General features: G+C 53.7%; 1 protein-coding gene across 1 annotated transcript; it reads right to left on the reverse strand.

Moving 5' to 3' along the window:
* Positions 1-63: 63 nt before the first annotated feature.
* Positions 64-12918, reverse strand: LOC133356921 (thread biopolymer filament subunit alpha-like). The gene is made up of 10 exons (XM_061574621.1): positions 11920-12918; positions 8698-8909; positions 6825-6885; positions 5690-5785; positions 5298-5474; positions 3248-3373; positions 2170-2283; positions 1532-1638; positions 624-1162; positions 64-255 (listed from the first exon to the last, which is right to left on the reverse strand). The coding sequence occupies exons 1-10, from the start codon at positions 12832-12834 to the stop codon at positions 233-235; spliced, it is 2370 nt and encodes a 789-aa protein (XP_061430605.1). The 5' UTR covers positions 12835-12918; the 3' UTR covers positions 64-232.
* Between the last annotated feature and the right edge of the window lie 2710 nt (positions 12919-15628).

A 15628-nucleotide genomic window follows, 5' to 3' on the forward strand; every position in this document is an offset into this window, starting at 1 on the left:
ACAGGACATAGACACAGCGCAGACATAGCACATACACACAGCGCTCAGACACAACGCGGGGAGGGCAGACCAAGTGTCTTTATTTGTCACGGGTGCGGGGGCCCACAGGGGTCCCAGCAGGGGCCCCCCGGGGGTACAGGAGGGCCGTGAGTGTTGACAGCGCTGGGAGCCCTGGAGCTGGGGGGGGGGGGGGGTGCGAGGCAGGAGGAGCACGTGGCCGCGGAGTCCCTCGCTAGATGAACGTGGAGGAGAGCACTGTGGGCGACAGTCATTGACGAGCAGGGTCACGTGGTGTGAGATCCATTAGCATTGCTTACACAGTGTTCGATCGTCATGGTCAGGTGGGTGTGCGGTTGGTTTTGGTTACTGAACCACCCCACACGGAATCATTCAAAGTCGAAGTGATTTCCTGCTCAAATTAGCATTGAGAGGCTGATTATTTCCCCAATTAGAGCCCAGTGGCAGAAATTCCATGTTCCTATGGTGGCAGCAAGTATATTCATAGGACAAGCACCATATCTATACATTGTATCGCCACCATATCGTGACAACCCAATCGGTAACGCTGCGTGACCTCAAAACGACGACGGGAGACTCGTCAAACGCAGACTATTGGAACTTACTGGAGTTGCTGCCTCCTCCTCCGTATGACGTCCCAGCAGACGATGAGATGAAGCTTGCTCCACCGCCACGACTGCCACCACCACCACCACCGTAACCACCTCCCAGGCCAATGGCTCTGCCAGTGAAGCCACCGCCGCCACCGATGCCGCCGCCGATGCCACCGCCACCGCCGCCGCCACCGCCGCCACCACCTAGACCATAGCCACCACCTAGACCATAGCCACCACCTAGACCATAGCCACCACCTAGACCATAGCCACCACCTAGACCATAAGCACTGGACACTGCGCCTGACTTGTAGCTCTTGCTCGCCATGCTGTACCCCCCTCCAAGACCCCCCGACGAGTAGACGCCCCCGGCCGGACCCCCTAGGCCGCTGTAGCCGCCCCCCAGGCCGCTCGTGCCAAAGTCCCCGCCGAAGGACCCCGGCGCGCCCCCCAGAGGGATCCCGTAGGCCCCGTGGCCCAGCGAGCCCAAGCCAGGGATCATGCTCGTGCTGGACGCCATGGAGACGGTGATGCCGCCACCGCTGTTGATCCTGGAGGGAAAGTGAGTGGGAGATGAGGAGGGTTGCCATTATGGCGCTGGTGGTGGTTGATGATGAATACTGATGATGATGTTAGGGGAGGAGGTGTGGTAATCAATGATAAGTGGTGATGATGCTCATCGTGATGATCATATTGATAATGGAGGTGATGGAAGACATGGCTGTGGTGATAATGGTGGTGGTGATGATTTAACAAAGACAATGAAGATGGAGATAATCATGATCGTCACCACGGTGCTAGACATGATGACAACAATGATGATGTGGTGGTGGTGAGCTGCAGAGAATCAGATCGAAAATCGATTCAGTAACTCGTGGCGTGACTCGGTCTCACCCACACACACAGATCTGGGACCTCACCTCGCCTCCTCGCTGTCCAGGAGTTTCCTGTAGGCCGCGATCTCAATGTCCAGCGCCATCTTGGTGGCCAGGAGGTTCTGGTATTCCTGCGAGTACTGCGCGATTCTCTGCAATGTTAATTGTCAACGTTAATCCTACATCACACGTCCACTTTGGTGAACATGAGGGTCTCAGGGCAGAGCCGAATCAATCCATAACCTAAAAAGACCTTAGGCCCTCATATTTTGTAGGCCCTCCTTTAGGTCCTCCGTGCTAAAGTAACAGCTGAGAGATGGTAACGAGGCCCTCGGAAATATTTTGTTTTTTAATAATGATATCATTGATGACTTTTCCCCAGCTAAAGCTAGAAAGAATGTTATTAGTTTGATTAAATTAGTGTAGTGAGTGATTTATGTCTGGTGAATTTACCTTGAGTTGAATAAATGTGTTAATTTTACACAGGTAAATGAATTTTTTTTATGAATCTATCATTTTTTTTACAAAACGTAATACATACTTAGGCCCATCCCTGCTATTAACCTTAGGCCCTTCATAACATTCATCCGACTCCGTCTTAGGGTCCCACTTGAGACCTCACCCCGGTGGTTAAATGTCAGGGCCTCGCCTTGTCCTCACATCGAGGACCCCCAGCCCCTCACCTTCTTGATGGTCTCGAGCTCCGTGCGCAGGCTCGTCACACGCTCCTGGTACTGATCCACGTGGGTCTCGCTGCTCACCTCCGCCTCCGCAACCTGGATCTCCATCTCCGAATTCTGCCGGGGAAGCCGGTTAAACATCATCATCGTTATCATTAGCGGCTGTGATCAATCAACTTCTGGATGACGACCTCCCCAAAGCCTTCGCCTTCCCGTAAGATCCCGCGATGTCAACATTCATAAAGCTCTTGCAAATCAGCTTGTTTCATCGCTCCATCTCTGTGATGGGCGTTCTCTCGGACGCATTCCAGCCCTTGGTTGCCAATCAAAATCCGTCGTTGTACTGTACTTCTATGTTTATGCTCCCCGGCATTATTGACCTGCAAAGACCAGCGTAGGTAAAGAATTATCCCAATTATCCCCACGACCTGCGCGATGTGGGAACGCCTTCATCCAGCAGTGGCTTGAAAAGAAAAGAGGGAGACAGAAGAAGGGAGTTCTGAAGATGGACCGACCGACCGACCGACCATCACTCGGACCATGTGCGATAAGGTGGGGTCAGGTGGGAGCAGGTGGTAGCAGGTTAAATCAGCTGGGAGTAGGTGGGATCAGAACATGGGCCTTTCATGCCAGTATCAAAGTATAAGAATAGGTTTCACCCTTTCAGGCAATTAAACAGTTGTGTTAAAATGTGCAAACACCAAACAGAAGCCTTTTGCAAGGAATCATAACTGCATTAACCACACATACTTGCGGTGAACATGCAAACAAAAACATGCTCTGGCAATATATACATTGTCTTTGAAACGGATTGTCGACACCAGAGACAGCATTCTTTAAGGTTTTTTTGTTTAGTGTTTGAACTATTTTTTTTATACCTACACTGTACGTGACTTCACCGAAAGAACCAAAGAGTTGGTTTGAACATCTTAACACCTGTCAGGTGAGAGCAGGTGGGATCAGCTGGGAGTAAGTGGGAGCACACGGGAGCAAGTGGGGATGCGTTAGGAATCAGTTGCGAGCGTGTGACAGCAGGTGGCAACAGCTGGGATGAGGTGTGGGACAGGCCCCCCCCCCATACCTGCACGCGCAGGCGTTCAATCTCGCGCTTGAGGGTGTCCGTCTGCAGCTTGAGGCTGCGCACCTCCTCCCTCACCTGCGTCAGGGCCATGGAGCTCGTCTGGGTCGTGCCCGCAACCTGGTGGATCTAGGAGCCAACGATTGGGAGCAAAGGGGGTCGTGGTGGTGGTGGGGGGGTTCATTGAGAGGGTGGTGGTGGTGGTGGGGTTCAGAGGGGGTGGTGGTGGTGGTGGTGGTGGGGGGGGGGGTCATTGAGAGGGTGGTGGTGGTGGGGGGGGGGGGTCATTGAGAGGGTGGTGGTGGTGGGGTTCATTGAGAGGGTGGTGGGTGGTGGTGGTGGGGTTCAGAGGGGGTGGTGGGTGGGGGGGTAACATTGAGAGGGTGGTGAGTGGTGGTGGTGGTGGGGTTCATTGAGAGGGTGGTGGGTGGTGGTGGTGGTGGGGTTCAGAGGGGGTGGTGAGTGGTGGTGGTGGGGGGGTTCATTGAGAGGGTGGTGGTGGTGGGGTTCATTGAGAGGGTGGTGGGTGGTGGTGGTGGTGGGGTTCAGAGGGGGTGGTGGGTGGTGGTGGTGGGGGGGTTCATTGAGAGGGTGGTGGGTGGTGGTGGTGGAGTTCATTGAGATGGTGGTGGGTGGTGGTGGTGGGGTTCATTGAGAGGGTGGTGGGTGGTGGTGGTGGTGGGGTTCAGAGGGGGTGGTGGGTGGTGGTGGTGGGGGGGTTCATTGAGAGGGTGGTGGGTGGTGGTGGTGGTGGGGGAGTTCATTGAGATGGTTCGCAACGGACCGGCGAGGCCCACGTCGGCCACTCTTCACTCGACCGACTCGAATGAACCCCCGTCCATCCACTCAAGCAACCAAGGGGGCACGCTGCGCGAGGTTGTGAGCAGGACATGTATAGACGAGTCGCGCGTGGCGGGGTGAAGAGTGGGATCCCAGCTCTCCCAAGAACTCTGGCCAGCGGGGAAGAGTAGGCCAAAAACAACCTGGCTAGAGCTCCCTTCTAGCGGAGGCCCTTCCACCAGCAGCGGCGTGAACAAGACGTCTCAGTGCTGCGCCTTGACTCGACTCGCTGCCTTTACGTTGTGAGCAGGGGGGCTGGAGAGCGAATGACACCGTTGTGTTGTACTGTACTGCTAAGCCGCCACGACTGCTCCCTTAACGTCTCCAACCCGCACTCACCGTGGACCCCCCCCCCCCCGCCTGTGTCTGTGTGTCCCCGTGTCTCCACTCATCTCCCTGCCTCACCACGAACACCTCCGCGTCCCTCGGTGTCCCCGCTCACGTCCCCCTCATGTCCCCGTGTCCCCCCCCACCTCAGCCCCCCCCTCCCCGCGTCTCACCCCCTCAGCACCCCCCCCCCCACCTCAGCACCCCCCCCTCAGCGCCCCCCCCACCCCAGCCCCCCCCCCTCAGCACCCCCCCCCTCAGCGCCCCCCTCACCCCAGCCCCCCCCCCTCAGCGCCCCACCCCCCGCGTCTCACCCCCTCAGCACCCCCCCCCACCTCAGCACCCCCCCCCTCAGCGCCCCCCCCACCCCAGCCCCCCCCCCTCAGCGCCCCCCCCACCCCAGCCCCCCCCCCCTCAGCGCCCCACCCCCCGCGTCTCACCCCCTCAGCGCCCCCCCCCACCCCAGCCCCCCCCCCCTCAGCGCCCCACCCCCCGCGTCTCACCCCCTCAGCACCCCCCCCCACCTCAGCACCCCCCCCCTCAGCGCCCCCCCCACCCCAGCCCCCCCCCCTCAGCGCCCCCCCCCTCAGCGCCCCCCCCACCCCAGCCCCCCCCCCCTCAGCGCCCCACCCCCCGCGTCTCACCCCCTCAGCGCCCCCCCCCACCCCAGCCCCCCCCCCCTCAGCGCCCCACCCCCCGCGTCTCACCCCCTCAGCGCCCCCCCCCACCCCAGCCCCCCCCCCTCAGCGCCCCACCCCCCGCGTCTCACCCCCTCAGCGCCCCCCCCCCTCAGCGCCCCCCCCTCAGCGCCCCACCCCCCGCGTCTCACCCCCTCAGCGCCCCCCCCCCTCAGAGCCCCCCCCACCCCAGCCCCCCCGCGTCTCACCCGCGACTCCACGGTGGTGAAGGCGTCCTCCTTGCTCTTGGCGGCCAGGGCCTCGTAGTGCGCGCGGACCTCGTTGAGCGCCGCGGAGAGGTCGAGCGCCTGATCGTAGTTGTCCACCGTGATGGAGACGGCGGCCGAGGAGCCTCCGGCGAGCGCCGCCTGCACCTCCTTGACCCTCTGCGGGGAGACGGGAGACGCGCAAAATGTTCACAGTCACGCACACGGTGGCACTACTCTGTGCTACACACAACACGCACTACTATATAGAGTACACACGCACAGGACGCAACTATATATTACAGTCGCCTCGTGGTGGTTAATTAGCGCGGCCCCCCTGATTAGCCCTGGTTGGGGCACTAATTGGCGGTGCGGTGAGGACGGGGTGTGCTCACCGCCGTGTAGATGTTCTTGGTGAGCGTGATCTGGTCCTGCACCGCCTGCACGTTCGTCTGCAGCTCCACGATGGACACGTACGTCTTGTCCACCTCCTGCGGGGTCGGACACGGCGTGTCGGTGGTCAGCGGCCTGCCGGATTCGATCTCCCGGCGCGGCAGTTTGAACAATGGCCCAGGTTTGTGATGTTGTCTCTGGTCCACTCACCGCTCCCGTCAGAAATCAGTGGTGGGGTACGGTGTGGGTGCTCACGCCTCTTCCAAGACCGTCTGGCCAGCGTGGAAGAGTAGGCCAGTAGAGGCACAACATAACTTGCTATTGTTCATATTAAAACAATTACCAAAATAATCCTGGCTAATCGCCTGATGAAGCTGGTTGTAATCGCCAGCGAACATTGCACTCGAACTGTAAATGTGATTTACTCTCCAACGTGTACCGGTGTGTTGAAGTAGTTACTAATTGGCACGTTTTGTTTACACGTCAAACCTTAAATATTGTCTGTCAGGTGGTGGTGGGTTTAACAACATGTTTACACGATCTAACCCAAAAAAACTTTATCAGGCACTATCCCCATCGTGCTGGGCTTCAGCACGTGGGCTATCGTGCTATCAATATCGTGCTATCAATATCGTGCTATCAATATCGTGCTCGTAATATCGTGCTATCAATATCATGCTATCAATATCGTGCTATCAATATCGTGCTATCAATATCGTGCTATCAATATCGTGCTCGTAATATCGTGCTATCAATATCATGCTATCAATATCGTGCTATCAATATCGTGCTATCAATATCGTGCTCGTAATATCGTGCTATCAATATCATGCTATCAATACCGTGCTATCAATATCGTGCTATCAATATCGTGCTATCAATATCGTGCTATCAATATCGTGCTATCAATATCGTGCTCGTAATATCGTGCTATCAATATTGTGCTATCAATTTCGTGCTATCAATATCGTGCTATCAATATCGTGCTATCAATATCGTGCTATCAATATCGTGCTATTAATATCGTGCTCGTAATATCGTGCTATCAATATCGTGCTATCAATATCGTGCTATCAATATCGTGCTATCAATATCGTGCTATCAATATCGTGCTATCAATATCGTGCTATCACGTACGTCCTTCAGGGTGTTCCACTCGGCCTCCAGCGTGCGCGTCACCTCGTTCTCCTGCTCGTACCTGTGCACGGTAATTGCCAATGGTGGGGGGGGGGGCATTATTATCAGAGGGTGGGGAGCCAAACCAACACAACCCTGACCCTGGCTGAAACCATGACATCAGCTTTACCCAAGCCATGACGCTAACCCTGACTGTAATCTTGATTGATCTCCGATCTAAACCCTGATTCTCAACATAACCCAGATCCTGACCATGACCATGACAATAATCCTGACTCTACCGATGATCATAGCCCTTACCCTGACCTCAATCCTAACCCTGACTCCAACCATGACTGCAATTATGACCAAACCACGGTCTTATTCCAAACTCTGAATTTAGTGAAGATCTTAAACCCTGACCCTTAACCCATGACTTTAACCCTACCCTGATGATAATGATGGCAATGTTGATGATGACTATGATGAGCTGAGACAAGCCAAATTTAATTACAGGACGTTTTTAGGTAATTTACTGGGCTGAATCCATCAACTTGCTACGCATGAAAGCCCGGTTTAATAACGGCCGGCTAAAACACAGGATCTCGATGGTGCCAGATCAGCATCTGTCTCGGACATGGCCATTGTGAACCTCCTGAGGCATGAGGCCACTGCAGCTGTTTGTTGTTTGGATTCTGTATTTTTTTTAGGCTGCCACGGTTGAGACATGAGTATAGATACATACCTCGAGTAATGAGGCTTGGGGGGAAAAAAAGATTTGCCTTATTAAAAACCGACTACATTGATCAAAGGGTTCCCCAAGACTTTGGAGATGCAAACCAGGACAAAGAGGACTATTTAAAAACCTGCGAAGATATTTTGCCCTGACTGCTTTCCACGAGCTATCACACAGCTAATTCAATATACTGCCGCTGATGTTGGAAGGCATTACTTAATCGATGAGAATGCAATATGTATCCTAACTTGTTTAATCTGGGACCACGCTGCGTTCCCACAGCCACATGAAGTTGGCTGCCATGGCTGGTGAATTGGCATGGTGTGGCCGACTTGTTTCCTGTAATAGCCGGTCGCTCAACTTACATGGAACGGCCAACACGGGTTGAGTTAATTTCTCCCAGAATTCCGAGTTGCAAGACAATGGGAGTTGTTAAAAAACAAAAAACTTGGTATTTATACGATGTTTTAAAGTTGACTTATTCAGAAAGTTTTGGCAGGGCATTCCCAGGAATATTTATGAGTTTTCCAGAAAATAATGCCAAAATGTAGCTAAATATAAATGGCAACAAATAACTTTTTTTTTATTTTAGTTTGGAATAACATAAGCTATCTCAATGCTCATGAAACGGAGTTGATTTTTTCTGATTTTCACTTCCTTCTGGCTATGTAGAGGAAGGAGAGGGATGGCCCAGCCATTACGGACGGCAAGCCCCAATCCCAGCCGGCACACAGCTTGGATCTGGTTTCCAATGGCCATGGAAACACTGCGTGAGATAAACTGACTTAAAGCCACAGCTCCATCGTACAAGGTAGTCCCTGAAGGCATTCTCCTGGCAACAACCATGCTATTTTCTGTCATTTTAAAGAGCCATCCTTTAAATGGTGTAAAGCTTACGAGGCGCTTTGTTTTCGGGTCCTAACTTGAACTACATGTGTCCAGGCCGGTGGTACAGAGAATATTCCGCACTCGACACACCACATCCAGTATACCTGTCGCTATGGCTCTGGCTGCGAGTCGCGTAGTCCTTCTGCAGTCTACCAGTGGCAAATATTCCCACGACAAATGAAGCTCTCTCTCTGCTCACACATTGTCTGTATCTTCCACGACTTTGCGTCCCTTGCCGCCCACCCCCCAATGCCAGACCAATGTCCTCACTTGAACGTGTACTCCTGGATGGCGGTGTGGAGGTGGTCTCTCTCTGACACCAGGGCTGTCTTATTGGCAATCAGCGTGTCGAGTTGGCCCTGGTACGAGCTGGTGATGGCCCCGATCACCACGGCCGTGTTGGCGGGGCCCGTGGGGTCCGAGTTGGTGTACATGGCGATCTGGGCTTTGAGGATGGCGTTGCGCTTCTCCAGGTCTCGCACCTGACTCGCACGCACGGGGGAGGGAGGGAGAGTCAGGGTCAGCATGGGAGGGGGGACGCCGGGCATGCTGCGTGTGTCTGTGTCAGGGCTTGTATGTGTGTGTCGGTGTAATTGTGAATGTGTGTCGGTGTAAGGGTGTGTGTGTATTGGGAGCGGAGCGCCGGATGGCTAAAGCACAGCAAATAAAACATCAAAATAAAATAAAAATAAAAAATCACGACGTTTCGGAGGCAACACAAGTCTCCGAAACGTCGTGATTTTTTTTTTGATGTTTTACTTACGTGACTTAACCGAAAAAACCTAATAATATGAATCTTTGCAGTCACGAAAGCTTCAAATCTAGAATTAAAGCACAGCAAGTTGGCACAGTAGGGCGCACAGATGGTGCATCAGCCAGTCATCTCGGTCATCTCGCTCAGTCGACCCGTGGCACCTGGGTCTGCCCCGTGACCTCCTGGCAGCGGGTGTTCGACACCTCACGTGGCCTCAAGGTGCACATGGCCTGGCACAAGCGTCGTGGTGACGTCACCGCCACTTAGTGGCGAATGGCGATTGTTGTTGTGTATTGGGAGCGGTGGCACAGTGGTTGTCGCTAAGTGACACGAATACGGCCACCCGAGATCGATATCCACTCACAGCCAATATCAGTGACGAATATCTGAAGCGGTTCTGGGTCTCCAATCGGTTGACCCAACCTTAAATGAGTACATTGTGTGGTGTGTAAACATTAACACTAGGAGACAAAGGCGGCCGGGCTTGGTACGAGCCACACCATCCCCTCACAAGTGTGCGATTCTGACCTTCATAGGAGTTCACTAACAGCACTTGCCCTAACAGCCTATTAAGGCTATGTGGGGAATTTTTTCTCTTTGCTTTTGCTTGTATGAGTGTTTTGGTGTCCGGATGTATTGTCTGTGAATGTGCGCGAGAGTAAATGTGTGAATCTTTAGGTGTGCATGTCTATGGATGTGTGTGTGTGTGAACATGTGTGCATGTCTATGAGTGTGTGTGTGTGAACGTGTGTGTAAGTATGTGCTCGTGTGACGCTGCATGTGTGTGTGTGTGTGTGTCTGTGAATGTGTGTGTGTAAACGCGTGTGTGTAAATGTATGTTAGAGTGCCTCTGATGTTCACTGTCACTGCAGGTCCTGCGTTTCTCACTCGCTCAGAGGTTTTTTAACAAAAAATTTGGACAAATCCCAGAATTCACAAAACCCGTGACTGAGCCCCCAGCCTCATGCAGATGCTCGCACCCCCCCCCAGACACCACTCCCCTCGCTATGCACACAGATGAGTGCAGCACACGCTGCAAACAAAAGACAAAGATCCCCAGTATAGCCTTTGATAGGCTTCTGGGGCAAGTGCTGTTAAGAAGCATCGATTAAGATGCACACATTCACACACACGCGTTTAAAGTCAAATACCCCCTTCTAGCCGGCTGGGACGATGCACCAAAGGGTTGGTGTGGCTATCACCACGCCCAGCCTGTTTGTCTCCCCCCCCCCCCCCCCATTGCTAATGTTTGCACACCGCACGAGGTACTCTTTTGAGCCTGAGTCGGCCAAAGTTAAGCCCAGCATCGGTTCTGATTTCACTTGCCACTAATGTTAGTCATGGCCAGGAATTGAACTGGGGATCTTCCAAGTTTGTACCGTAATGCCCTCACCACTGCTCCCACACACATCAATGCACTCACCACCGCTCCCACACACACACACATTACCAGGAAAGTTGTTGGGAGTGGCACCCAGGGTAAGAGAAGACCTAAAGCCAGGTTGTGGCGATTGGACCGTAAGAGTCATCGTCCTTAAAGGACTTGTTAACTTGATAACAAGGTGAAGAGCCAGAGCGAGATGGTGGCAGCGGTGATGGTAGTGGTGATGATGATGATGCTGGGGCTGTAGGAACTGTTCTTGGAGGTCACACGTAGACTGTGCAACAGCTGCCATATCTAGCAAAAGGAAGGTGATTGCGAAGTGTTGTGGTGGTGGCTGCAGTTTTCACCGATGGCCTCCAGACGTTGGCCTGCACAGAGCTCCTAGCCTCACTCCTGATGGCTTTATAGCTCAGCTCAGTCCATGTGAATAGGGCAAAATTATAGTATGTTTTTTTTGCAGGTAAACCACAAGTTTAAGCGCTTAGCTAATTTTCAGAGGCGATCTTGGCCACACGTGATAGGTTCTAGATTTGGTTGATAGCATCATCACACCTGGGAATTATAATAGCAGCAAAAAGAATGTCTACGCACGTGCACAGTGTATATGAGTACACCTGTACATGTAATGCTGTGGAGTGACTAAAACTGTGAACTTTGGCGGCACATTCCAGACGACGGCATATATTTAGCGATGCCCTCCCCCATTGACTTAACAATTCGAATTTTCACCATTCCAATAGCACAAGGGCATCATGATAGTAATATGTTTCACAGACGAGCATCATCTGCCATTGGGACACAATGTTGCCCATGTTGTTTTACCCAATGATGTAATTTTCTGGTAGCTTTCTAAAGCTTTCTTGGAACATTTTGACCATGAGACCGGCACACGTCACGGGATCTCTAAGTAGACGGTGCGTGATGTTTCATGATTCACACCCGCGGCATTAACCAGCGCAGTGGTTGAGCTCGGCAAGTGGCTAACACGCTACCGCTGGGCCACGTCAGTGCCCCAGTGTCACGGTACCGAGATATTAATTACCTCTCCTGGTATACAGGAGGTCGTGGGTTTAATCTCGACCCTGACACCTGTTTTATATTTGGAGTTTGCGCGTTCTCCCCGTGGTCCCGTGGCTTTTTCTCCGGGTCCTATGGGTTGTCCCTCCACATGTAGAATCAACATGCGTTTAGAGTATTTTGTCGCTATAAATTTCTAGGCGATAGGCCGCTTCGTTGAGCTGTCATTTGTGATAGCCAAGTCGCTTCTGAAAAAGAGCTACATAGCTCGGTGGGCCTTACCTGGTGAAATAAACATCGTAAAATAAATCTAGTGTCCACTCGGACGCCGCCTCACCCTGTCCACGAAGCCGGCGAAGCGGTCGTTCAACTTCTGCAGCTCCTCCTTCTCACGGAGACGCGGGCCTTGCACCATGTCCAGTGGTGGGAAGGACGCGGGGTCGATGTTCGGGAGCCCCAGGGTGCTGAGTCCATGGGGGGCTCCCCCGACGGGAGCGGCCCCCCCCAGGGGTGCAAACCCCACGGGGACGATGCCCGCGGGCCCCCTGCCGGGCTGGTCGCTCCCCCACGAGGGGTTGACGCCGTAGCTCCCGACCGAGATTGGCCTGCCCAAGCGCGACCGGAACGGAGCGGTGATGTTGTGCAGCGCGCTGACGGAGGCCGTGCCCCGCGATCCGATCCCCAGGCCTCCCGGCACCATCCCCGCCGGACCGGACCCCAGAGGTCCCAGCTGGCCCGGATGCATGGCACCGATGTACCCCCCGAACAGAGGGCCGGACCCAAACCCTAAGCCATAGCCACCCGTGGCCCCCAGACCGGTCATGCCGCCACCTCCGGCGATTCTGGAGAGGCCGATGCCGCCGCTGCTTCTGCCGGCACCGAAACCGGCGATCCGGGATGCGGTGACCCCGGCGCCGGTCCCCAGGGCGAATCCGCCCTGCCCCGTGCCAAAGGACTTCTGCCGCAGCGTAGCGAGTCCCTTGCCCGTGTAGACGGCGCCTTGGCGCACGGACCGCGCGCTGGCGTGCGCGGCCGTGGCGCCGCCGGCACTGCCGCCAACAGCACCGCCGCCAACAGCACCGATCAGTCTGCTGCCGACCGCAGCGCTGCCGACCGCAGCGCTGCCGACCGCAGCACTGCCGACGGTGCTGCTGCTCGCGCTGGCGCTGCTGGCGCTGCTCATGCTGGCGCTGCTCATGCTTGCGCCGCTCACGCTTGCGCCGCCAGCAACGGCGGTGGCGACCCTCTCCATCTCTCGGAGGTGGCGAGAGATCACAGGAGGCACGAAGAAGTGTCTCACTAAAGCCCGATGGGAGGGAGGTGAGAGATGCGGGACTGCCGGACCGAGCACCAAGTAAGGGGGGCCACAGAGAGCGGCCGCATTTATATCGGCGAGTCGGGGGCGAGGGGGTGTGAGTCGGGGGCGAGGGGGTGTGAGTCGGGGGCGAGGGGGTGTGAGTCGGGGGCCGTGGGGTGTGCGTGCAGGTGGCCTTGGCAGGGGAGCGGGGAATTGTGCGATTAACATCCCCACGTGCGGTTGTATTTGCAGGTGGGTTCAGGGGACGCTTGATTTGGAACCCTCGGGCTAAATGTCCCTATGACATGAGGCCCAAAAAACCATGGCATCATCGCCACCACGCCGTGAAATAGTTTGCCACTGAATGAAACTGCAAGCGCACGTATAAATTTTGCTCAACAAATGGCACGGCGACACGTGTGACTTCACTGGACTGTCAACGTATCGGCAAAGCTCGGCAGAACTTTGGCGAATGCTGCTTCTCGACAGAATTTTTTGTAAACCCTTGCCGATGTCTTCCATCGTTGACAACGTGGCAAATCGAGCACGGCAGTGTTTAAGCCCTTATTATCATGAATGGGAACGTGGTGCCTGAAAATCCACAGTGTGGTTAAATGTAACGGATTTTTCTGTCACCGAATACGGCCAGTAAGTAAAGTGGCCTCCCCTGCATTCCCGTCTCGCAGAGCCACGATCTTCTACGATCGGAAACCTCGTCAGGCAAAGCTGCAGGCTTCAGGTATTATCAGTCGAGAAAAATGCCACCCAAGGTGAATAAGGTTGGACATTGTGCATGGCCACTCAGTATGAGGTGTTCTGTGACCTGTATATGGCAGCACGTGGTGGTCCTGCTACGTTGATCTTGAAAGAACAGTGCAGCGATGAATAATACATAACTGACCAGCCGGACAAAACTTGCATTACATTTTTTTAATTTGTGTTCGTTCCTTATTTCAGAATGTCTTCATTAGTATTGCATTGCACCGTAAAATATTTAAACTGTGATTGCCCATTTGTATCTGACATATATCACTAAACAATATTTACAGTGGGGGGTGTTTTCATCTAGGATACAGGGTTATGGTTGATGTCTGGCTTAGTGGAGCTCAGAGGCTCATTATCAGTCCAATCGGCACAGTCATGGACCAGACAGCCTCAATCGTCCACTGCTCCAGGCAGGCCAGCGAGTCTCTGTTCGTCTCGAGCAGGAGTGGCCAAACCGCGTAAATATAAATGTGTCGTTAAACCCGCCACCACCCGATACAGCCAACTAGTAAGGTTTGTCACGTAAATAAAACATGCCAGGTGGTGGCGGGTTTAACGACGCATTTATTTTTACAAGATCTAACACCAAAAACTTTCTGTTATGGATATTGTTCGCAAAATCATAAGTGTTATTCACATGCATTGCGGCTCTTGAAAGAGTTTTTTTTTTTTACAAAATCCTAAAAAAAGAATGGCTCTTGTTATTTTAGTTACCGACTTCTGGACCACAGGAAGACCGACGTGCCTTTATTTGCAGGAGGATCATGCTACACGCGGCAGGGACGATGGCTAACGCCGCTGGGAGAGCGGCTCCCTCCCTTGCCCCTGTGAATTGCCAGCTTTGTTGTAGGCCAGTGAGCACCTGGAGATGGAGGGTCTTTGGGAACATTTCGAGTGGGCTCCGTGGAACGCGAGCTCGCTCGGGCGTGGTCCAGTCCAGAGGGATGATACGCACCTGGGCAGCAGACGTCACTTACAGCGCCACCTGCACCACCGCTCGCGGAATGTATTCAAACAAGGAGATGGACGCGCGATTTTTTTGTCCAACGCGCGCACGCACGCACGCTCGCTCCATTTGACTCGTTAATGTGCGGTCGCGTTGTCGACTTGTGTCAGACACCGAGCTCGAGCACTGTCGAGATCCTAGGTTCGAATCCGGGTTTTTGGCCGACTTGACTGATTAAAGTGGATTCTCGAGTGAAGCAACTGGATGGTCACAGTCCAAGTCGCCAATGATTTGTGTAAATACTCACAGGCCTTGCAGACAGACCCCATATACTTACACAGAGACTCAAAGACTCACTCAGAGCCCCATAGCCATTCAACGTATTTGGTGCTGCTGCTGCTGTATTGGCAGTGGTGCACCAGCACAAATAAGATAATTCAGCATTATTGTCAAAAACACTGCGGAGTTAAAAAACTAAAAGTAATATATTAGTTGACGTTTCAGGCAATGGTCCTTCACAGCATGTAGTGGACCATCGCGACACAGACCCATAGACTCGCGTAGAGCGACATAGCCCCACAGAGACCCATAGACTCGCGTAGAGACACACGCATGAACCGACTTGCGATTCAACCGGATTCCCGAGTGTGACAGTTGATGTTATTTGGTTGCCAAGCGCAAATGACAAAAACAAACTCAACACATTCCATGTCAATATCACTGTATGGCCTTAAAAGGAAATACATAAATATAATAGGCAACTTATTGGGCAAATAGCCCTTGGTCACAGCAGACAACGGGTAATATGCAAGGATTACGGGCGGTCTTCAAGGCCAGTGCTACGACGCTTGTCATCAGGTTCAGTTGTTCAACAGGACATGCAATCGCCCACCTTTGTTTTAGCTTCATAGGTAGCTGTATAGGCAGCTGCATATCTGGCTGTAGAGGTAGCTGCTTAGCTGGCTGTATAGGTAGCTGTGAAGCTCAAGAGCTCTGCAGAGATAACATCTGGCACAGGGTTGGAACAACTCTCCCTGA

This window comes from Lethenteron reissneri, chromosome 56 (genome assembly GCF_015708825.2).
Source record: "Lethenteron reissneri isolate LAM-NWPU_2019-01 chromosome 56, ASM1570882v1, whole genome shotgun sequence".
NCBI lineage: Eukaryota > Metazoa > Chordata > Hyperoartia > Petromyzontiformes > Petromyzontidae > Lethenteron > Lethenteron reissneri.

Bases quoted from the DNA above. Each gene is read 5' to 3' on its own strand.
- LOC133356921 (XM_061574621.1), bottom strand. From the start codon at position 12,834: ATGGAGAGGGTCGCCACCGCCGTTGCTGGCGGCGCAAGCGTGAGCGGC. The intron at 5,475-5,689 runs GTGAGCACACCC...GTCTCCCCGCAG, and splicing joins CCAAGAACATCTACACGGCG to AGGGTCAAGGAGGTGCAGGC. The intron at 1,163-1,531 runs GTGAGGTCCCAG...CTTTCCCTCCAG, and splicing joins CTGGACAGCGAGGAGGCGAG to GATCAACAGCGGTGGCGGCA.